Raw genomic sequence first — 24,248 nt, 5'->3', positions numbered from 1 at the left:
TCCCATCCCAGTACTGATTGTTAGACCCCGGCTTCCTCCAGTCACTTGCTGTTTTCTCGCTGATTTTAGCACCATCTCCAAGGTCTTGCTTCTGCTTTATCTCTTGACGGTAGCTAGTGGGCTGCATCTTGTTCTTGTTACACAAGGAATCATGTATCCTACACATTACCCTTTTGTTAGGAAACTGCTTCCCTAAGCCTTTTGCAATGTTATTTTTAATATAGTGTTCTGCCTTGTGGTCCAGCAGCTCTGCTGAAGCCACAGATTAAAGCCTTTATTCAGCTGCAAATCCAGTGCAAATCCAGGATCCAAACACAGTCACCCTAACACTGATTGGACCAAATTTCTTTAGCTTTCAGTTTCACAGCCCATGATGATCGTATCCTTGAGCATTGCTACTCTGACTATCCAAAGGAACGACGTGATTTTGTTCTACATGTAGCCAGTCATGAATTTATAATCACTTCTGTCGTACAGTCCCTTTCACAGGCCTGATACTATCCCACAGCGAACAGAGGTCCTCCTTGGAAGAAAATAAGCAGGTTCTTTCAGCAGATCAGATAAGACATTGGTAGAACGAATACATCCCCTTTGGCTTTGCTTGAACAGTGACAAGACCGTAGCTGCTCTTGTGAATTTCCTAAGCAGTGGTGATGCCATCGCTTCTTCAGCTCAGGGCATGCAGAAGGACCAGATGTTTCTTGTGAGAGCTCTAAACTCTTATGACACTGTGTAAAGCACCTATCATAAGTATGTCACTTCCTCCCCTGGAGGAATCTTGTCTGAGGACAGAAAGAAAAGGCATCTATTAAGGATAAAGATAAACTCCTGGCAATAGATGCTTGTTTGTTGGTTTGCTTGTTTGTTTGATTCCACTTCCCCATGCCCTCAGGGAAGGAACCAGGCATTTTGGAATTCAATTGCTCGTATTATAACCAGGTTGCAGCTGCTTTCCTAGCCAACATGGTGCACCCTCACTGAACATCTTAAAGGAACACTATCACATTGACTAGCTGAAATATTTCCTTTTCAGAACAATGTCTTTGTTTTATAACTGTCAGGACTCCAGAAAGTGAAAGTGTTTCTGTATGGCCATGGTCTGCTATGTCCATTGGTAATGCCTCTTAGCTGAGCATATTTGTCTTCCATGCTTGCTTAATCTGTGGGTCTGACGATAGGTGCTGAGGCCAGTCTGGGATTGGCAGACTCCGTTGCAACTCGGGCATGTGTTTCTGTGCTGGGTGGGTGGCTCATGCTGTTTCTGCCACTCCTGCTTTTCCATCTCCTGTTGTCGTTGTGAGGTTTCAAAGTACTGAGATCCTTGCAACAGACTCTTCCTCCATTTGGGGCAGTCCTGGGCAATAGTCTCCCATGAGTTGATATCAATGTTGTATTTTTTTAAGTTGGCCATGACGTCCTTGAAGCATTTTCTTTGCCATCCTCTTGAGCATACACCTTGACTGAGCTGGGAGAATAAAACTTGCTTCAGGAGTTTGGAGTCAGATATCTGAACAATGTGATTATATACACATATAAACACATACGTTGCCCATTGTTCTGACCTCAATAGTATACAATATTTTGAGATAGGTATTGAAAGAAGAATTAAAGATGGAGATAGGTGGAAAATGAGGTAAAATGCAGTGCAGTTCGTGAAAGGCAGATCTTGCCAAACTACCTTTATATCTTTCTTTGGTAAGAAACCTGGTTTTCTAGAGAAGACTGTTCTTTGTGGACTCCAGTAAAGCTTTCAATAATATTTCTTGCTGGAAATTATTAGTAACGGTGGAGGAGATGGTGAATGGTACAAGAACCATAAGCTGGGAAGGAACTGTAAGGTTTATACCTTAAACGAGAGGGTATAAAGGATTGTGATGGAATAGAAAACACCTGATTAGATTGAACTCCTCATGGTTCTGCCTGGGAATGACATAGTATGATATTTTCATGAATGACCTTAGTCTTAGAAGTATAAACACGCCAATGAAATTTGCAGGTGACACAAAATGAAGAGGCATTGCCATTATAGTGAAGAATTTGAATATCATGAAGGAAGAATTAGATGCATTCAGAAAGAGAAATAATAGAAAAAAGGTGAAATTTAATAGTACAAAGCACAAAGCCATGCATTTAGGGAGTAATACCAAGCAGGTCTATTATAAGCTGGCAGTCATCAGTTGGAAATGACTGAGGTAGAAAAAGACCTGAAACATTACTTGGTAACAGGTGGTTATGAGTCTCCAGCGCGGTGCAGCTGTAAGAAAGGCAACTCTATCTTAGAAAGCAGGGTAGAGGTGCACCTTATAGACTAACTAGATGAGCTATTCATAAGCTTTCATGAGCCCAAACATCAGATGAAATGCTTTCTGCCTGACTTGACACCAACATAGCTAACTACTGCTCTCTGCTCACATATGAGCCTAGACAAGGTATGTCAAGTAAAGAGAGGTAAGTACTAATGCTGTCATACCAGATAGAGATGAGGCTTCAGGAATCTGGTGTACAATTCCAGTGACCCACATTTAAGAAAGATGAATTCAAATGGGGACATATGGAGAGAAGGGGATACTAAGATGATGTGGGGAATGGAGACCCTAGGTCATCAAAGGAGACTAAAAGAGCTTGGCTTGCTTATTCTAACAAAATGAGGGCTGAAAAACGATTATGGCTGAGCTGTATAAATACATGATGAGGGTAAAGAGCAGGAAGGGAGATGAGCTATTTAAGGAAAAGGACAATGTTGGCACAGGAAGTCATGGGTATAAACTGGTGAGGAATAAATTTAATCTAGAAATTAGAACAAGGTTCCTAAGCGTCTTAAAGTGCGAGGTTAGGGAACAGCTTTTGATAGGAGTAGGAGGGGCAAGAAAAGTAATTTTTTTCTGAACGGAACCCATAAAGTTTAGGAAAGGGATTATTTGACATGGGCACTGTGACAGCGAAGGACAGAGCTCATAATCCAGGAGACCCCTTTCCATCTTACTGGCTGTGTTTCTAAACTGTGCTTTAAGGAAGTGGCTCCCATCCTTTTTAGACTCGAGGCACCCCTGAGAAAATGCCAGCTCTTAGCTTTCTCTTAAGTTTTTACTATGAAAAAAAAGAAAATTATAGGCCAATTCTTCTGTTGCAAAGAACTCAGACAAACCACAACAGGTGGCAATGGTTTTGACACTATGGAGTCTTATTTGAAATCCCTAGTTTTAGTTTATGATTCACGTGTAGTTGTTCGCCCAGCTGACAGTGCTAATATTTCATGGCACTCTGCAGGAGTTGTAAAAGGATCACATAGCATCTCGGGGTACTGCAGCTTCCCTGGTTGAGAACCACTGCTTTAGGCATACATAAATCACCAGGCTCAGTGCAGATATATCTAGGCGAAAAGGCATAACCTGTGTTATTCCAGAAGTCAGACTGAGGAGATACTGGTCTCCACTGGGTTTAAAACTGTGCATCAGTTTATGACTATAAGGACGGGTGTAATTATATAAACTAGCCTTCTGCTTTTCAGCTGTTGATTCAAACTCTGTCCAGATCCGTAATGGCTGAAATGTTGTTGGCATCCAATGCCAGTTTGAGGGTTTATATAAAAACAAGACCAGCGTCTGTCCCCATCATTAGATCACTGTTGCAATGGGCACCCTTGCGAATGCTCTCAGGTGGCACACTCTTTCTTGGTCTGTCTCTTCCTCCATTCATCCTCGCTTTGTCCTGATCCGGATCTCAGCTTCCCCGAAGAGCAAGGAGCATCAGGATCCAGCATTTTAGCTCTGGTCCTTTTACACTTCACTTGGCCCACAAGCATTAGGGAACAGTTCATTGACACACCTGCTGAAATCATGTCTTTCCAGAGTTGTCTCTGTTTCTCATAGCAGGGGGAAATTGTTTCACCGTTATCCTGAGCATGCAGACTCCCTCCCCGATCTTAATGTGAGACATTCATCATCAGCAATTGCTTTGACTCGGATTATATTTTCCTCCTCCACAGTCACAATTAGCCTTGCCCAGTCTGTATAATTGATGCTCTGTGTAAGTGCTTTCCTTGTGCACAACAGAAACACTGAGGCTAAGCCAATTGTTTTCATGTTTCCTCCTCAGGTTTGTTTCTGCATCCTTTCTGATCTTGGCTATATTCCTCAGTACCTTGTAATCTATGATACCCATGTGTGCTCTACACCGGCCCCCTGCATTGCAGTGGGAATAACAAAATCTTCTGTTTTTACTGCCGTGCAGCAGGTAGGCTCTGAGCACCACAGGAGTGCCCCTGGCAAGTGCTTTGTGCTCTAGTCTCGGGCACTGAAGAGCATCTTTATCTCAAAGCCTTAAATCTTTGAGCCAAACCTGTAGCGGCCTTAGGGGAGGGCAATACCAGGTGACCACCCAGGGCCCCACACGTTAGGGGGCCCCAACATTTTGCAACAAAATTTTGGGGGGTTGAAGTTTTTGCAAGGAAGTGGCTCTATTTGCATTTTAACACTCAACTATTTATAATTCCCCCGATATTAAAAAGCTCCACGATACACAGATCATCAAAATTAAGCCCAAATGACTTTCTTGCCCAGCACCCCTAAGACCACCGCTGGCAGGTCCCAAAACAGCAGGGGAGGATTCTGAATTCCCAGATTTTGCTCGATCAGCCTCAGCGATCCCCATTCAGTTACATGAATACAGAGCTTTTCCGTGGCACCAGAGGACTCTCAGCCAGCATCTACAGTCCTCTGTGGCACCAAAAGAAAGCACTTCCAAGGGAAAAGGCATCAATAAAACACAGGCAAATGCAATCGGATCCCGTTCCCATGGGGGTTCGAGATGCGGTTGAAGACAGGTGACAAGAACGACAGCTGGCATCAGTGCTCCTTGAGTGTCCTGACCTGGCATTTTGACCGCGCTCCTTGCTCCGTTTCAGGGTGAAAGCTTGGTTTTGATGCTGGTGGGACAAATGCTGCGGCCTGCCCTGTGTGTTCCCAGCATTGCGATGTGGTGTCGCAGCAGCAGCAGCAATTTGTGCCTCAGAGGCAGTGCTGAATGGAGCAATAAATCGGCTTAATGAACATTGTAAATAAGGGCACAACATGGACAGCTTTGTTCCTTGGAATTGCTTTTGCTTTGCAAATCGATACCATGGGGCCGGCTTTACTTATTGGCTCCCTGCTTTTACCACTGTGCTGTACATGGCTTAGTGCTTCTGCAGGCAGCTCCATTTGCGGGTCTGTCTCAATCTCTAGAGCCCCAGAGACCTCATCATATTTGCAGCTGCCATTCATGAGGCTAAATGAATCTGACTCCGTGTGGCCTCTGACTCTCTGCAACTTTTGCTAAGGAACCTAACAAGGAAGTGACAGCCAAAAACTTTGTAAAGCCTCTTTTCTTTTGGAAGGAATACTACAAGTTTTTAATTTTTTTTTTTGGCAGGGGGTTCAGTAGTTTTCATCACTTGATTAATGGTTCAGATCTCAAAGACCTTGTTTTCTTCATGCTTTGGCCTGAAGAGAGGGTTCAGCTTCTTATTCTACAGTAACTTTTTTAACATCCTATTTGCACTGCTTTAAATAAGATCAGAGTATAGCCTCTCCATTTCACCAGGAGTTTGGAGTCAATCCACAGGAGGATAGGAGTTAACATTTGGTCCAAAGGACTTTTGCATGAAACCCAGATTTGTATTTATTAAGGCTTTGAATCCTGATGTATGTCCCAAGGCCCCACTCCTCTCTTTGCAACTGGCTGCCATGGAGGCAATCCCAGTGTTTCCACCACACAAACAAGAAGCACCTGATCTCAAGGTGGATAATCAGCAGCAGCCAATGAATTCTTAAGAAACAAGATCCTACTTCAAAGTAATACCCAAGAGAAGAAGAATACAAAGGTCACATGGTATATAGATGGATTTATTCCTAAATGTGCTTTTTTCCCCCATAATTCCCAGGTCACTTGCATCTCCTCAAAAGTATGACCTGTCAGACTGCCCAACATTTGAACTAAGTCACTTGGCACTGTAAGCCTCCAGTGCCTTTCACAGTTCAGTCTGTGTTTCCTGCACCATGATTTTACAATGTGTAGGGTAAATAAGAGTTTCCCTGTAAATAGGTGTGTACAGTATTTACCCTTTGGACTTTTGGAGCATCTTTAGTCTGAGCATCTCAAAGCGACTTGCAACATGCATTATTTAAACTTTATAATGACTTTAAAATTTAAGCATGATGACCCACCTCACAAAATTGCCTGATTTTCAGAGGCATGAGCGTTCACAGCTTCCACTGACACGAGTTGGAATTGCAATAGTTGGGGCCATGGAAAAGCAGGCCTGGCCTAAATAAGGATTTAGTTTTCTCCCCAGGGTAGGAGGCAGTGTGGCAGCAGGCAGCGGCCTAGGGCAGGGGACTGGGAAACAGGCAGCTGCCTGGGGAAGGGGACAGTTCCCTTGCCCCCTGCTACCTGGACTGACCAGGAGCTGTCTACACGTGCTACTGCGCCATAGCTACTGCATGGTAAATCTACTACCTGTATTTACAGGTAGTAGCCAACCATGCAGTAGACTAATTTACTGCACAATAAATGCTGCACACATGTAGATGGTGATGCTTTACTGTGCAGTACGGTAGTCTACTGCGCAGTCAAGTGTCTCAGGTAGATGCACCCTGACTGTGTGAAAAGGCTGTCTCCTTTTCTTTGGTGCCATCTTTTTCAATCTGTGAACTGCCAGTTTCTTCTTTGTTATGAGATGAAGAGAACAAAAACCTCCCAGTTTATTCTGGAGACTCTTCATTGATGTATATAGTTATTCCATCATACTCATTTCCTGTTTAAGGTAAACATTACCAGTCTTTTCAACTGCTCTTCATGGCAGAGTTTTCTCTTGCTCTCAGTAATTCTCACTGGTATTCTCTGAAAACCTTCCTTTGCTAGAATAGCCTTTATGAAGTGAGGTGATCACTACAGCAGATAATCTTCCAGGTGAGACCACACCATTGATATATAAAGTTGTCTCCATGGCAGCTGCAGCTTTGTTCCTACAGTATATTCTCCATGACTTTGACCAACTTAGCAGAGAGCCTTCAGCCTCTTCAAAAAGGGTAACAGATCACCCTACTGAGAAAGTATTTTTCATATTTGTGGAGAAGCTTGAGAGAGTCCAGAGAAGGGCCATGTGCATGATCAGAGGTCACGCGAAGACAGGCTGTGAGCCACGGGACTCTTTAGCCTGGAAAAGCGCAGGCTCAGGGGTGATCTGATGGCCACCTATAAGTTTATCAGGGGTGACCACCAGGATCTGGGGGAACGTCTGTTCACCAGAGCGCCCCAAGGGATGACAAGGTCGAACGGTCACAAACTCCTGCAAGACCGTTTCAGGCTGGACATAAGGAAGAATTTCTTTCCTGTCCGAGCCCCCAAGGGCTGGAATAGACTGCTGTCAGAGGTGGTTCAAGCACCCACTTCGAACGCCTTCGAGAGACATTTGGATGTTTACCTTGCTGACCCCAGCTGACTTCCTGCCCTTTGGGCAGGGGGCGGGACTCGATGATCTTCCGAGGTCCCTTCCAGCCCTGATGTCTATGAAATCTATGATCCAGGTGGTATCAGTTTGTGCTGCTATTTACTAGTCAGCATCCCTTTACTTTATGGTGCAAGACTGCCAGCAGCCCTTAGCTGTCTGAACTCTCTGGCCACTCTGGGCAGGTGCTCCAGGGCCTTAAGGGGCTCACACCTGCACCCCCTGGGAATTTATGCACAGGATTGGGCCCCTGAAGCCCTGGGAACACCTGCCCAGCTTTTCTTACAGCCTCACGCCACAGGGATCTCCAGGGTACATCTCAGTGGGTGCATCTACACAAGACGCTTATTGTGCACTAGCCTAATAGCACTGTACAGTAATGCGCCGATCAAAAACCATGCTAATAACCTATGGCGCAGTGTTATTAGGCTACTGTGCAGTAAGCATCACCAAAAAAACACCATGTGTGGGCACTACTGCACAGTAAATATAGTTACTGTGCATTTAGTTAATACTTCATTAAGCAAGTACTAAACTACATGTGCAGTAACTACTGGGCATTAATGAACATGTAGATGTGCCCAGTGAGTGCCCCCCCCTGCAACTTTCCCCAATTAAGGAGATGCATCCTGGAGAAGCGAAAGGGAAAAAGCTGGGCATGTGCTCCCAAGGATTGAGGGTCCTGATCCTGCACAGGGATTCCTGATGTGTGGAAATGGGATGCCAGGAAAGGATTTCTGTGCACCTGCTGTCCTTAAAGCAAAAAGTGCTTTTTGTCATATTATCACGTCTAGTACAGTGTGCCCTTGTGCTCTTCATTTCAGCTCCTTCTCCCATCCAGTCTCCTCTTCTTTTACACCCCTTCCCCTCCCCCCAGGCCATGTCTTTGTGCATTTTGTCTGTATTTTTGTCTTGCTTGGTAGCTGGTATCTCCAATCCAATCGGTGGTTCTGGTTCCTGTAGGAACCATTCCTTACTGGAGCCTTTACTGGAAGCAGGTAGGAAAATTCCTCCTTTGTACAGCCAGATACATTTCCAGGCCTCTGAGACGCAAGCCTGAACACCTCTAGCAAAAGCAAGAGTTAGCTTTGAGGGTGGTTAATCGCTGAAAGAAATCACCAAGAGAAGCTGTGCAGTCTCCATCACTGGGAATTGTGAAGTGCAGGCTAAACAAGCATTGTCTGGGATGGTTAAGAGGGCTCAGCATGAGGTTGGACTGGATAATCTGCTGAGGTCCCTTATTTTTTCTGTGATTTTATATGACTTTATATGTCTATCTGTTCAACCAATAAGCATTCTCTTGGTTTGCACTGATTGCTGTGCTTCTTCCGCCGAAGTCCTGCGGGAGCCATCTTGTTCACGCATCACCCTTTGCGTCTCCTCCCATCAATTCTGTGAGGTTTATGGGGTGGAAAGGGGTGTTTCAAGTGGCTGATCCCCAAATAGTTTTTCCTCTCTGCAATTATTAAAAATACATCAAGAACAAGAAAAGATCAGTCAGATCTTAACAGCGGTCTCTCTCCAAACCACTCTAGGAACATCGCTCAGATGGGGTTGTTTCCTGGGTGTTGCAGGATGTTGTGATTAAAAACAAGCAGAATGATCCCCATTATTCACTATGTCTGTTCTGTTATTAAAGAAAGTATGTTCCCATCCAAAGTCGAAGGCTATTTCTTCTTCAGGCCCATTCTTTTTTCTGAACTGTCTGGTTGCTGGTAGCTCACAGAACTGAACTCGAGGAGCTGTAGGGAGGACTGTAAAGTTAAGTGGAAAATAAGCAGAGGAAGAGAAGAGAGTTAAGTGTTTTTGAGGATAAAAGCAAGGAGAGAGTTGCATGTTCCATTCCATATAAAGGTTTTATAACCTCCCCGTCCCCACCATAACTTCCAGGAGGAGGCAAACACACTTCATGCTTGGCTGGATTCAAATTCAGTTGCTTTTCATACTTTTATTGGCTCAGCAGCTTCATGGGCTGTTCAGAGTAACATCTTCAGTTCATGAATATGTAGTCTCTTTAGAGCCGATGCAGCCTTCTTGTAATTGCCTCCCTTTTGGAGGTGGGAAATTCTCAGAGCACTTTTTGAATGTTAACTTCTTTTTATGCTGGCTATTTTCTGAGCTATCCCTTTAGTTTCACTGGGTTTAAATAGGAGAAGAAAGACTGTTTCAAATAAGTCCAAACAATCTTTACCTTTTCATATAAAAATCTTCCACCTCTTAGAATAGAATTGCTTCATTCTTATAGCAAGCCTTTCGACCTAAAGAGTCATTACAAAAGCCATTGTACTTTCTTCTGAATGTTCACAAAGGTAGCTTTTGTCTTTTGGAGTAAGGCAGCTGTTTAAGCACTGCCAGATAATTAATTTCCCAATTAATATCAATTTTCAACACCAAGTTGGCTTCTTACATTAGTTTTTGGTTGCAGCATGAAACGACCTTGGTATATCATATGTAATCCAACTCATTATTCCCATTACAAAGGAGGAAGGCTTTTCTGTGGAGTTCTGTATAAGGAGGTACAATGCATCTCAGAAGCTGGATCATTTTTTTATTTCATTTTTAAAGTAACCCCGGTTTACACCATTGAGAAAGAATTGAGGTTAGACAGAAGCAGGCAGCATTTTCTGGTGCACAGTTGCCAGCCATCAGGGTGTTTTCTTAAGGCTAAAGGCAGGAAGGGTGGAAACAGGCATCATCTGTGGGCCTCCATAAGGGTATTTATGATGACACAACAGCCCAGCAAATAGATGTTCATGCCCCTTGTTGTACTGCAAATGCCCCGGATTTGTGGCTGGTAATGGATTTCTGCCACTATTTAGTGGCAGGCATCTGTTTGCTTTAAGGCATGAGAGGATGGGCAGCCCAGAGCCACCTGTGCTCTCCAGCTGCTCTCAGGGCTTGCAAGGCCCGATCCTGTGCAGGGTTGGGCCCCTCAGGCGCCTCCCCGGCTTTCGCCACTAACAACAACCCAAGCATCACGCGCTCCGATTCTTTTAAAGTCAGGACTGCTCCTGGAGTGGAAATACCTTCTTAGGTTTCGAAGGGTTTCTTTGCTTGGAATAAAGATCAGGCATCTTGTTATTTGAAAGGACACTAATTGCTTTGAATTTTGACGGAATGGTCCCTAGCTTTCCACTTCGCTCTTTATCATACATTTGCAATTAAAGGCTCCCCCTTAAATAGTCCATATGATTCACAAATACACGTTTTCCAAAACGTGGCTCCAAAGAAAGCAGTATAGAGAATGAAAGCAAGGAGGCATTATAACAGCTGCTTTTCAGAAGCTGTATAAACACATATGGGTGTTTTGTGATGAAGGGTGTTATCGCCGCTGGTACTTGAGGTTTGCCCTTAGCTGTCAGACAGCAGAGACTTCCTGGAATGGATTTAGTCGGAATATCTCATTTAAAAAAAAAAAGAGCAATCCAAAACATGAGTGTGTGATGTCATATTTTGCAAAAGCACAGGCAGAAAAATAATCTGAAGCAGCTCTTAAAATTCAGCAAAGGCACAGATATGTTTGTACTCGCTTAACTCCATAGGAATAAATTACAACTGGGGCAGAGGAGGCATTTTTGCATCAGTAGTGAGGTTTTCTCACTATGAACATGAAATCATGGATTTTGCTGCCTTTCTAGCTGATATCTTCATCCAGCTCTTCCTTGCAGGCTGAGTTGCCAGTGCTCTCCCTCCTGAGATTACTGTAGGAAAACAGGCTGCTTAGTCGAAGATTATACATGGCTTTACTCTGCAGATAGTTCCAGGACAGAGTGGGCCTGTCTGTACTGGTGCTGTGTTCCCCAGAAAACATTGCCACCCAAAATCCACCATGGAGACATAGCTACCTTGGCAGGAAAGTAGTGTGAGGTATAATCTTTTTATACTGGTAACACTGGAGGGTTTCCCAGTGTAACTACACACTTCCACAGACCATAGTGTCCTCGGGAATCTCTTGGGGTGAAAACAACTTCCTTCTGATAGGGACAAAAGGCAACGAAAGCCCATTTATTCCCCAACAGGTGCCTAAATATATGTCAAAGGGAATGTGCTATTACAATACGTACTCTCTTAGCATTTTGCATCAAGTAGGTAAAAGCTGGGTTTAATTCCCTCTGTGTATTGTGCAGCTCAGAGACAAGTGGAGAGGGGCGCTTAAAATGGATGATTAGTGTCTGCTGAAAAGCCATAATTGAGCTCATCGGAGAGAAGGGGTCTAAATGTCTCTGGTGTGGTGCCGGTTGAGTGGGAGGCATCCTGAGATAATGTTTAAATGTGTATGATGCTTGTTCTGTAGCTTCATAGTCTTGCATGGACATTGCATCCTTACAGACACCTCGCCAACTTTTCCTTTCCATATCAGGAAAAAGATTTTCAGCAATACACTTGCAGGGAGGCAGACTAGCAGTGAGGCCTCAGTAGTTGTGTAAATTGCCCCAAGCTCAAATCCTCCTGAAATAGGTGTATCAGCAGCCATCGGGTCACTTAGGGCAGAGTGTAATTCTCTCAGCCTTTGGAGAGGCAATTTTTCAAGCCTGCTTTGGGCTACGCATTCTTCCGCTGTTGTTGGCACCGTGCTCAGTTGCTCCCGCACTCTTTGCACTACATCTTGTTGAGCCTCAGGGTATCTAACTCTTCCAAGCTTAGCCACAGCAGATGTGGAATAGCAGATACCGCACTGCTGCAGATCTCGTGGCTTTGCATGCGTAATGCTGAGGTTTTGTTGTGAAACACTGAAGATGATTCTCAAACTGTAATGCATCCCTTTTTCTTTGCTGCCCAAATAAAATGAAAGCCATGCACCACAAAGCCCTCTGACTGGCTGCCATGGAATTTGGCACTCTGGGTATCATCTCATCACGTGGCTGTCTGTCATTGGGGGGCGGGGGGGATTCGCATGCACCTGTTTGAGATATTCTCCAAGTATCTTCGTGGCCAGTAGATTCATGCACAAACTGAATCCCACAGAAGCGTTTGTTCTGTGCCTATTAAAGAGAACCAAGAGGAAAAGAAATGACTGTCCCTATAATCTCAAATCCTATCAGTGTAGTAAAGATCTGACTATCTTATAATTAGTGAGGAAACAGCCACTTTGGATAGAATCAGAGTTGAGCCAGATTTGTCTCAAACTTTGCATCAACTGGCTTTTTGAAGTCTCAGAATATGTTTTAGTCTATTATGAATATTGATATTAAAAGTATGAAATATTCTTTTGCTATCAGGGCATGGCACTTAAGTTCTTTTTTTTTAATTGCTTGATAACAGATTACTAGGAAATGAGGTTTTTGCTCTTCCTCAAACTATTTGCAAACTCAGTCAAATTCAGCAAACAGCTTCAGCATCATTTTGGAGCTAGAATCAGAAAAGTAGTTAAAATACTCACTGTACACCCAGGGGAAACTAGGTTCAACACTGTCCTCTGCCTAAGGGGACCTGAATCCACGTCCCTCTTCCCTGGAGTGTCCTAACCACCAGGTTATAGAGGAGAAAACACTCCATCTCTCATGTAAAGCCTGTTCCACTTTGCATAACCGATTGCACGTTCACTGGTGCAAGGAACAAAACCCTAGTTTCCCACCCTCCCGATGACTATCTTAACCACAGGTCGCGCTCACTTAGGCTTTGTCTCAATGAATATTTAAGTATGGTATACGCAGCAGAACAGCTCTAACAGGGGAGTAAGCCAACTCTGTGAGCGCCTGCACCACAAGACCATTGTTTATTCAAAAGAGAAGGGATTCCCTTATCTTCTGTATTAGCTCCCCTCCTAGCAGGATAGAAACCTGATTATTACAGTACTCAGAAGAAATTAGCCGTAAGGGGATATGTTGTGAGAGGCAAGGGTTTTTGTGGGTGATACCTTTTTTCCGGACCAACTGCACATTTGGGATAATGCTAGACTAGCTTTTGAATGCAAGGTATTCATCAGGCAACGTGATGAAGAATGCCTTGCATTCAAAAACTTGTCCAGCATTATCCCAACCATACAGTTGGGCCAATAAAAGATGCCATCCACAAAAAGCCTTGCCTCTCAAATAATTCCTGGACTATCATGGCTTCAACACTACCTTAAGGGGAAAAACACTTAACTATATCACTCATTCACACCATGATGGCATCTAACTTTGCATTGTCAATAAATATGTGATAAAAGCAGGAGACAGAAGGCTATGATTTTAGCACAGTTTTTCTGGCTACACTTGCAGATTCTTTCATTCCTTCTTTTTCACTCTCTCTCTTTCTCTTCCCCCTCCTCGTTATATATATATTTACCATTTGAACCTGGAATTCAAAAACCAGGGGTGCCAGAAGATTATTTTTTGTTAGACAGCTAGATGCAAAAATAGTTATAAGTGTGCACGTGCACAAGCAGATTATATATGTGTATATACACATACACACGCATACACTTGTGTGCGTGTATATATATATAATGCTCTGGCCTCCTTATTTTCATGCTTCCAGATTCAAATGTCAATTTTAGTAGGATTGCCTTTTGTTAGACTTTCACTGCACAGAAGCCACTCTTTTAATCCTTCTCTAAAACACACCCCCAACAACTTTTGGTGGACTTTAAGTATAAAAAGCAAGTCCCTGGTTGATAGGAAAGGTCTACGGGTATGATTTCAGTGAAGGATGAGAACAGCGATTGTTTCTGTTTCAGAAAGGAATGAAATAGCCTGCACTTAACAAGGTTTCACTTTCTTGTAATGGAAGAACCTGAAACAACTGGCAGCCAGAACCTGGAGCTTGTATGCACACATATGCACACGCACACCTGGAGACCTCTGTTGGAAGTAGTCTTGCACTAGAGCCATGCAAATTTATTGCAGAAATCAGTACTGCTGGTTTAAAGCAGTTATTACAAAACACTGGGCTTTAGTTTTTTTGCTGGTTAGTGTCTTCATTGATGCTCCCCTTTTGCATTTGATTTATGAGTGTTCTTGTTTCCCTTTTCATTAGCTGTTTGCAATAAAAAGAAGTAAAGGGTGGTCTCTGGCTCCTGTCCTCTTATAAACTGAACAACTAAGAGTGTGGTTGCTCCATTCCCATAGAAGGAGAGAAGAGCCCTGAAGTGTCCATCCTTACTTTGCTCTGACTTTTACATGTGTGTATCTGATAAGCTGTATGTGCATACAGTAGACACATACAGTAGAAAATAACTTATCTGGCATCAAGTAAATAGACTTATAGATTTCATAGATTTTCATAGACATTAGGGGCTGGAAGGGACTTCATGAGATCATCGAGTCATTGAGTCCAGCCCCCTGCCAGAGGCAGGAAGTCTGCTGGGGTCAAATGATATCAGCAAGATAAGCATCCCCATGCCTTTTGAATGAATCCAGAGTATGTGCTTGCACCACCTCAGGGGGTGAGGGGCTGGGGGGTGTCTATTCCAGACCCTGGACACTCAGACCATAAAGAAGTTTTTCCTTATGTCCAGTCTAAATCGGCCTTCCAAAAGTCTGTGGCTGTTAGATCATGTTATCCCTTGAGGAGCCCTGCTGAACAGCTGTTCTCCCAGATCCTGATGCACCCCCCTTATATACTTACAGGCTGTCACCAGGTCCCCCTTGAGACTTATCTTCTCCAGGCTGAAGAGTCCCATGCCCCCAACCTCTCCTTGTAAGGCTTGCTCTCTTGGCCTTTGATCATGCGGGTGGCTCTCCTTTGGACTCTCTCAAGCTTATCCACATCTCTCCTGAAGAGGGGAGCCCAAAACTGGACACAGTACTTCAGCTACGGTTTCACAAAGGCTGAGGAAAGTGAGAGGACAACATCCCTGGTTTTGCTTGGTGGATGCATGCCAGAGTTTGGTTCACTTTGCTAGTGATGGCATCGCATCAGTGGCTCATGTTCATCTTGTGGTCAATCAAGACCCCCAAGTCTCTTTTGGTTGTGGTGCTAGCAGGCATAACACTGCCAAACCTAACACTGCCAACCACCTTGTGAGCCTGTCCAAGTCGGCCTGTGTCCTCAGCCTGTCCTCCAGTGCCACTGCCTTCCCCCATAGTTTAGTGTCATCTGTGAACTTTGCCAATCTGCATCTGATGCCCGAATCCAGGTCATTAATGAAGATGTTGAAGAGTACTGGCCTGAGTACTGAGCCCTGAAGGACACCACTGGTCACCTTGCTTTATGTTGATTTGCTCCCATCAACTAATACTCCACTCCTTAAAATCACTCCCTAACCTTTCTCTAACAACCATGCCCAAGAACATAAGGGTAGAGTTTTCCAGAGTGCCAAAGTGATTCAGGAGCTTAAGTCCTATTGAAAGTTTATGCTTCTAAGTCATTTAGACACTTTTGAAACTCTTAGCTTGTATGAATAGGTTTGCCTTTACGTCACATAGCAAGCATGAACAGGCGCAGCCGCTGGTAGACATGCAAGGACCCTCAACCAGGACCATGCTGATGATGAGACCATGCTGGTTCCACTCCCCGATGATTAAACTGAGAGTCGTTTCAAAGCATCTCAGCATACCTTGGGTAGAGTACCAAGTTAAGGGTACATGGGGTTGCCAGATTGTCAGTCATCCCTTGTGATGTCTGCCCATGTAGCAGCTCTGATGTGTGTTCCCATGGCAGATCCTGTGCATCCAAGCTGGGCATTTCAAGTGGCCTCATTCACAACTAGAGGCCACAATAAGTTGCATGTTACTAAACAACTGTGCAGCCTCTTTGTTTCGTTTCTCCTTGCTCCCCTCCTGCAGCACAGTGACAAAGGAGCAGTCAAGAGGAGGAAGAGGTAGTGGCAGTAGCAGTGGCCTCCTGTCACAAAGATGATGGTCTTGTACTGATACCACAGCTTGCTTCCAGCCGCAGCTCTCCGGCTTTCTCTCCAGCTCTTCACCCCCTGTAAGACCTTCATGCCTCATCTCAGCTCTCTCAGGCACCCCTGACCCTCTCTTATACCCCAGATAGCTCCAAGTGGGCCTCTCTTTTCACCCAATATCCTCACTCAAATTCCCAGCTCACAAAACATAAGCAAGTGGTCAGTAAATATGTACATCATCTACCTTGCCTTGACATTTGGGGAGTATGTGAGTCTTAATGGTTCATATTGAAGTAGTCAGTGCCACTGTCTTTGAGTTTGTCCACGCTAGGAGTTATAATATGTTTTACAACCAGCTTGGCTGAACTGGTGCTACAGTGGCTTCATCTCTAATATGGCTAAGCCAAGCTGGTTGCTGAAAATGGTTATTCGCCAGGGCAGACGAGACCTTTGTTCCCTTGGTCTTCCGTTTGCCTGGCGGACTCTCTACCCTTACATTTTTCCATGTGTGTTTTCTTCATAGTAAGAATGAACTTAGACCAACACGGCTACAAGCTATACCCCTTCTTCATAATACCTTTTTTCTGCTGCTGAGAACTAGCAGGCTTCTTGTGGAGGCACATCAGTCAGCTAGAAGAATGGCTGAGAAACAAGCATTCCCCCTCCCAGTCATCCTCCTTCTCTTCCTACTCCTTCTCCTATCACCTGCAGGCATGTGGAAGGAGACTGGGAGTTGAACCCAAACTTAATGCACAGCTACCGCAAGACCTACATGGTGTTTGTAGGAAGTCGTGTAATGTGGGGTGGGCAAATGGCTCATGCATCCTAGGTGCCACTTAAGAAAAGGGGCACTAGAAGGATGGGGGGTGCTTCGCCCTAGGGCTTTGACCTGCCTCCTTTTGCCTGTACTTTCTGGCTCAAAGAAGCAGCCACCCCAGGCACAGTGTGTAACAGAGTGCAAGGAATCATAGCTTTATAGACCACCAATAGAGTTTGCAGCCACCATCAGAAAAATTGACCCCATTTTTGGCTGCTGAAATCAGCATTTTTTACCTTGTGGATATGGGCTTCAGCATCAAAAAAAAAAAAAAAAAAGAGGTGACAGCTGCCCATCACAGCATAGTCATATGCATAACTGGCTTATCAATACAGCTGAAAGAGCCCATCCTCTACCCAGCCTACCTGCATGTGCTTCTAAACAAAATCAGCTAGAGGATTAGGCCCTGCACTGTCATTCAGACATCACCAAATCTCCCTTGAAACTGTGTTTGAAAAATGTAGGCTTGTCAGTGGCATTTTGTCATCCTATCTCTGGATTCCCAAGTAAAACATTCAAAGCTGTGATTTTGCTTTCTGTCATATTTTTAAAACTCCTTTTGATGTTCCATGAGCTTTTCACTCTTCTTTCTCTCATTTTTCTAAGTACTGGGAAAAGAAAGTTAATTTATTTAATTTTGGTTCCCAAAAAAAAAAAAAAAATCATATTTTCCGAGATCCTCTTGCTTCTATTTTCCCTACTGCTAATTTTACTCTTGACATTCAGCCTGCCCAACAAGTCCTGACATGACACTTGATAAAATTTTTATCCCATCAAAGCCTTGCTGCTCGCATTGCCCAGTGCTTCCAGCTTTTGCATTTGCCTTCCATTCATATGTCTAAATCAGTGGGGTGTCCTTATCATCAAATAGCCCTCCTGCTTGATATAAAGGGCACAAAGTTAATGAAATGCGCATTAAAACTGCATCAGCATTCAGTGAGATTACTAGGACTTGTTCTAGGTTTGGGGTAGTTTCAACATTTTTTAAACTCCCTGCATCCAGATTCTGAGTCAGCAGGAGTGAATGCAAGGGAGATTTAAGTTGGATATTAGGAAAAACTTTCTCACTAGGAGGGTGGTGAAGCAGTACAACAGGTTACTCAGAGCGGTGGTGGAGTCTTCATTCTTGGAGGTTTTTAAGGCCTGGCTTGACAAAGTCCTGGTTGGGATAATATAGTTGGGGCTGGCCCTCCTTGGAGCAGGGAGTTGGACTAGATGTGGCCTCCAAAGGTCCCTCCCAACCCATATTTTCTATGTTTCTATGAGAGTGTGGTTGAACCTTTCAGGGAAGGAGAATTTTTCAGAAGAGAGATCTGCGGTACTTTCTAAAGGAAAAGCCAACAATTGACTTTATTTCCTTGTTATTTTCTTTGCATCTATCCCTGTCTTTCTCCCACTTGAATTCCTTTAGATGTATATGATGCCAGAGGGGTATGATATCTCTGCAGGGAGAGCTTGTAATGTTGGCACATACAGTCTGGACCTCTGGCAGCTACAAATCTCCATCAGCCTTTTCCTAGCCATAGGCTGGAGCATGTTAAGTGGTAGAAGCATTGCCTGTTCGCACTTCTCCAGCAAGTCAGCAGAGGCATTTGGGGAGGAAAGGGACTAAAGAGCCATTTTCATGTGAACTCAGCTCCTGGTGGTAAAGAAAGGAAGGTGGGCACATTATTAAAGCATCCAATGGGGTTTTAAACTGTGACTTTTGTCAGTTGAGCATTTGGATCATAGATTTTAGGGCCTGCTGCCTTATGAAGTTGCTGCTGGCCAGATATAGTTGAGGGGGAAGACATTCCCCACTAAGGAGTCCTTTCTCCCCTCTTCCAGCACTGCTGCTATCTCTAGAGCCGCTCAGGATAGAGCTATTTAGAGTTGTCCCTGAGAGCAGATCTTCGCCACATGAGCCAGTCCTCCCTGTAGGGTTGGCTACATCTTGGGGTGGTCACACCTGGATGCGGTTGCAGGCCAGACAAAAGGAGAGACAAGTAACAGGCACACCGATCCCTAAACAGGCTCCCTCCACTCAAGCCCTTCAAGGAACCAGTCTGCCCACTTCTTATCTCACCTCCTATATTTGGCTCTGATATAGACAATAGTGACAAGAAGTGGAGTAGAGAAGGTGCTAGCAGACTTCCTGTACTTGCAGCCCTTAGTCTGAGCCACCTCTGAACACCGGTGCAGGAGTTTAGCCACATTAGGGGAAGCTAAGGCTCAGGCTTATGTGCCCAGGAAGATTTTCAGGTCTATACAGGATTGCTGCTGGGACCATGTCACAAAGTTTTAAATGTAGATGGGTGGTGGGTTCATGGGCTAGGAGCCCTAGTTGTCTGTGTAGACGTACCGTCAAGGTGAGGCGCAGGCACCCCTGACAAATGGAGGTAAAGAAGACTCCCGAAGGAAGGCAACCATATGCGGGTACCAATTTATCTGTCCGCAGACATTGGTTCCTGCACAGAGGGTGAAGGCCAGCAGCTGTACATGCCTGAATGTCCTTGAGTTATCTTCAGCACACCTACAGATACACCTGGGCTCTGGATAATTTAATGATGGCATTAGGCAGTAGTCAAGGTCTGGGTTCAATGTTTTGCCTGGCTTCTCACTTGATATTGGGCAACAGTGCCACAGCAACAAAGTTTGGCACCCAAGGCGAAGCCCGCAGCCGCAGCCCGCCCTTACCTCATGCACACATCCAGAGGGCACCCCCCCCCGTGCTTGTCCGGGGTGCACACAGCAGAAGGAGCTGCCCTCCTCCCACCCCTGTGCCCCCCAAGTGAGCTGTTCACGGCTCCATTTGGTCACTGAATGAAAAGGTAGCTACGTGAAATGTCCAGGAGCAAAAGTTTTAGACAAAAGAAAAAACATTTAAATTAGAATGGGCATAATGAGACTATACTGTGAGGCTTTACAAAGGCTTAGTTCAGGGACTTTCTTCTCAAGCTAGAGAAGGAAAAACAGAATGTAGCCAAGTGTAAAAAAACCATTAAAAATGGATTTATGGAGGGATATTATGGAGGGAGGTATTAAGTGTGCACAGCTTGTCCATTCTGGAGCTCAACATGAACACAGCAATCATCCTCAGAATAAAAAGAGACGGTTGTTCTCGGTGCTAAACACTCTTACGTGCCTCGCGCTCCTTTCATAATTGAAGGCAAGACAGATCCTCAGTGGAAGACACTATCATGCAGGCATTAATAATAGCATTGCCTGCTTTTCAACTTCCAAGCCTTTTGGAGACATTGGCTCACCCCCTGGGCATGGTCACCTGAGCGGGATTTCTTGGGAAAACCGTGGCTGCCCCAAGGAAAAGAAAACAAGTCGTGTGCACTGGGCACACCCCTGGAATCCGGGCACAGCTGCCTCGGTCTGAGAAATTTTACTTTAGTTTCTAGTCCAGGGTTTTTTTCTTGCCTAGGCAAGGTTGTTTATTCCTGGGTCAATTGTTCATTAACGCTCAGTGTCTCTATTTTGGAGCATTAGAGGCATGCCCTCAGAGCACCCTGTGAGGTCCACACCATAGTTACTCTTATCGTGTGCCCTTCTTCCCCCTAAAAATCAGCCCTCCAAAATTGGGGTGTGTTTCTTAAGCAGGGATATTCTTTGCTGGAACAGAGCATGGGGGAATAAAAGCATGGAGACATTGTGCAGTAATAGCTGCCACTTTCCTCCCAGCCTGCAAGCTGCTGCGGGCGAAGCCCGGGATTAACCCTTTCACAGCCGCAGCCAAATTGACAGAAACTTTTGCCTGAGCAGCCAAAAGCTGATGCTAATTTGGCAGTGGCCATGAAAAAGGTTAAAAGGCCAGTTATATCTCTGGTGCAAATCTAATGCAGTCAGTGGAATTGTTCTAGGGATTAATTTGACTCATAGATCCTATGGTAAATATGGTCAGCGTTCCCTCTAAGCTGCGCGGCGTGCGCGGCTGCGCACAGGTATGCTCATGCCGTGCACACTGCATGGCTTAGAGGGAATGCTGAATATGGTATATTATCTACCCAGCTATGGGGTATTGGCATGTCATTAGTGAACCTTATCAGGTCATGGCAGGTCCCTTATCTGTGTGATGAGAATCCCTTGTGCAGTTATAACTTGCCATTATTTTCCATGCCATTGATTGTCACCAACTCAAATCCTCAAAGTGAACATTTAACACTGGGGTTGTTTTTTTACCTTGGTAATAATTTGTCCTTCTGTTTGGTGAGTTGGGGAATACTGGCTGTGCTTTGCCTTTTTATATGGTAGACAGCTCAGAAAAAGGTGACTGCTTTCAACTTCAGGACATCCTCTTCTTCTAACACATGTTAGCATCTCATATATCCTTTTGTTAATCCAATGTTGGGGAGGGAGGTGACCTTACGCCTCAGAGAGCCATCAAATCAGAGGGGGTGCTTAGATAGATATTGGCTTTGATTTAGACTTCCCCCGGTTTATTATTTCATTACTATTTATTGCTTCAAACCTCCTCAGAGAAGGGCTGGGTGAACATAGCTACCATCATCTTATCCTGGTCTTGCAGGTACTCTGCAGCACTGAACAACATCAGAAGAAATTCAGGATGGATCAAGTTGTCTCCGTCTCAAAATGTGGGCACTCTGCTCGCCCATCCTGAGCAAGCCAACAGAGCGGGCATTTACATGCATGCATCGGGAATGAAATGAAGTACGGGAGAACGTGGGTTACTCTTATCCAGGTGGTCCACAACCTGTTTCATTCACAGTGCGTTGGGGGATAAAAGATGAACCACTCAGCTGTTGGCATGGCTTTTACTTCATAGGTCACTACTCCTCCGATCAGCTGGAGCACGTCAGAGGTCCTGCACATCTGATCAGAGAAGAGTTGACCTTTGAAATGAAATGTGCAGCGGACAGCTTGAGCATCTCAGCAGTCCCACACACCTGTTTGTTCTGGCTATATATTGACCTGTGGCTGCTTGATAAACCCTGATCTTTTATCTGTGTAGCATAACTTCTTGGACTTGCTTGGGTCTACTATGTATTCAGTGTCTGGAAGAGTTATCAGTGACCAAATGCGCACAGCCATCCTCAAATGCTGAAAGGATCAGATTGTTCTCAGAACATAGCAAATGTCTACGGTCTAAAGAAAGGGTTGCTAGTGCAGTGAATCAGTGCTCAAGTAGCCGTGAAATATTTGTGATTTCCTTTCTCATTAAGTTCACGTTTGAGATGATAGGTAAGCCGAAGCAGCATCAAATACCTTAATACTCTGCGCAGGTTTCTTGATCGTGGAGGTACGAGGTGCAGAATTGTGGTGTATCACACACGAGCCATTTCAATGAACGTATCATTTTCTTTTTTCATTTCAATGAAGGTATCATTGTCTTTGTTGAAATAGTGAAGATTTAGCTAAACACTTGAGCACATTTCATTCACTTCAGTGCAGTGCAAAGGTGTGCTTAGATGTTTTGCTGAATCTGGTCCACCCTGCAGGGAACCTGCATGTTTGACTACAACTTCCCTTTCCAGTGTGGCTGGAATAATTGAAAAGCGCATACATATACAGTTTTCCTGGATATGATCTGTTTAGTTTAATGAGTAAGGGTCCAAACTGATGAGAACTAAATAGTGCTTCTTGAGAGAGGGTGTTTTTTCTCCTCCCCTAGAGTAGAAGAATAAAAATGAGATGATGATTGGAATGAGGTTCATGAAAGAAAAGTTATATTTATATGTTAGTGTTTTTCTTTTAGCTTTAGCCTGGAGATACATTTGTCAAAGCAACTCAGATTGCATCAAATGAGACCCATTTGCAGCTAATGTGAGCAGGATCCTATGTGTTCTGACAATTGGTGGTTGGTTTTTTTAATCAACTAAATTTCACAATATTTTTTTATTATGTATGTGAGATATGAGTGAACCATATCCTTTTCCAATTATTCTATTTATTTTACATTTCCAAGGATTCTGGGGAAAAGCTTTTTTTTATTTTCCATTTAAAAATAAAATGACAGGCTACACAAAAAAGAGTATCACAGGCTACCCATTTTCACCTTTGCGGTATAATAATAATTAGCCATCATCCTTTGCACATACATCACACAATGCATCTTCCAAATTCCTCACAGCCCTTTTCCCAGTGTGTGGCATAATCCTAATTTTACTGACTGGGGAAGGTGAACTATATGGTTCAAATAAGCCCAAGATCACATAGAAATTCACTGTTAGTACCAGGAATAGGATCCGGCCCCATGATGCCCTATCTTACACTCAGTCTGCTGGATCATAACTGCCTCTTCCTATAGCATCTCACCCCATTTCCACCCTGGGTTTTCTAGGTCTGGTACACTTAGCTAAGGAGAGATTTAATTGTGAGAACATCTCCCCTTTACTCGAGGTGGCAGGGGAGATCAGAATGATGCTTTTCTATTTAAAACCTGACCTCTCAAGATGGAGGTTGACACCTTCAGAGGGTTATGTGATGTGGTTTTCTGTGATAGCACAAGACTGGACTTGACGACCCGGGAGGCCCTTCCTGTTGTATGTCCTGTGTTTCTGTTGAAGTTTCAGAGTTGTTAGGGGCTGGATGGGAGCTTACAGATCATCGGGTCCAGGCCCCCTGCATGTGGGTTCCTGTGCCATGGCTGTCATTGAGCACACGTGGGTGCCATGGCATCTGAGCACATGTGGACGGTTGGTAGAAGGGGGAAACACCAACATGCTGATGGGCATTCAGATCTGAAATGATGCAGGACAGAGACCTCATCTCCTGCAGGCCTGTAAAGAGCTAACAGTGATGGGGTCAGTGACCTGCTCCTCCCTGCAAAATCTCCCGTTAGAAATGGACAGAGCCATCTACCCTCTTCCTCCAAAGTGCCGGGGTGTCCAGGCAAAGCAGAGGAATCCCTTGGCTACGCGTGCCCTTTCACGAGTCGATGATGAGACACTGCAAGGACTTCCACTTTGGGAAAACATTGCTGCAAATCGAAGTGGCGTCATGAAATGACATCTCGCGTACCCCTGAACTGCAGGGTGCGTTCCCCAAAGCGCCTCTTCGGCTTGTAGACACCCACTCACAGTGATGCAGCCGCTCTGTCCCAGGATCCTGGAAAAGCAGATTGAGTCCTCAGCCACCTGGTTCTTGGCACACTTGGCTGTTGAAAATGCGTACCTATCCAGGCCTTTTATTTGCAGAGTGGCTGTGTGGGTGAGGGTGGGATGGGG

General features: G+C 44.6%; 1 protein-coding gene across 4 annotated transcripts in view; it reads left to right on the top strand.

Annotated features, from left to right (window-relative positions):
* Positions 1 to 24,248, top strand: part of TSNARE1 (t-SNARE domain containing 1) — a 571,939-nt gene that overhangs the window by 485,882 nt on the left and 61,809 nt on the right. For 2 of the 4 annotated variants that reach the window (XM_019553414.1, XM_019553406.1), the window contains exon 10: positions 353 to 510. The exons of the other annotated variants lie outside the window; for them this stretch is intronic. In XM_019553414.1, coding sequence (XP_019408959.1) covers positions 353 to 495 — 143 coding nt within the window. In that variant the 3' untranslated portion in view covers positions 496 to 510. Of the gene's footprint in view, positions 1 to 352; positions 511 to 24,248 lie in introns of those variants that run through there. 4 annotated transcript variants of the gene reach the window in all.

This window comes from Crocodylus porosus, unplaced genomic scaffold (genome assembly GCF_001723895.1).
Source record: "Crocodylus porosus isolate Cpor-Errol unplaced genomic scaffold, CroPor_comp1, whole genome shotgun sequence".
NCBI lineage: Eukaryota > Metazoa > Chordata > Crocodylia > Crocodylidae > Crocodylus > Crocodylus porosus.
Note: the sequence above shows the minus strand (reverse complement) of the source record. Positions and strands in the feature narration are given on the sequence as shown.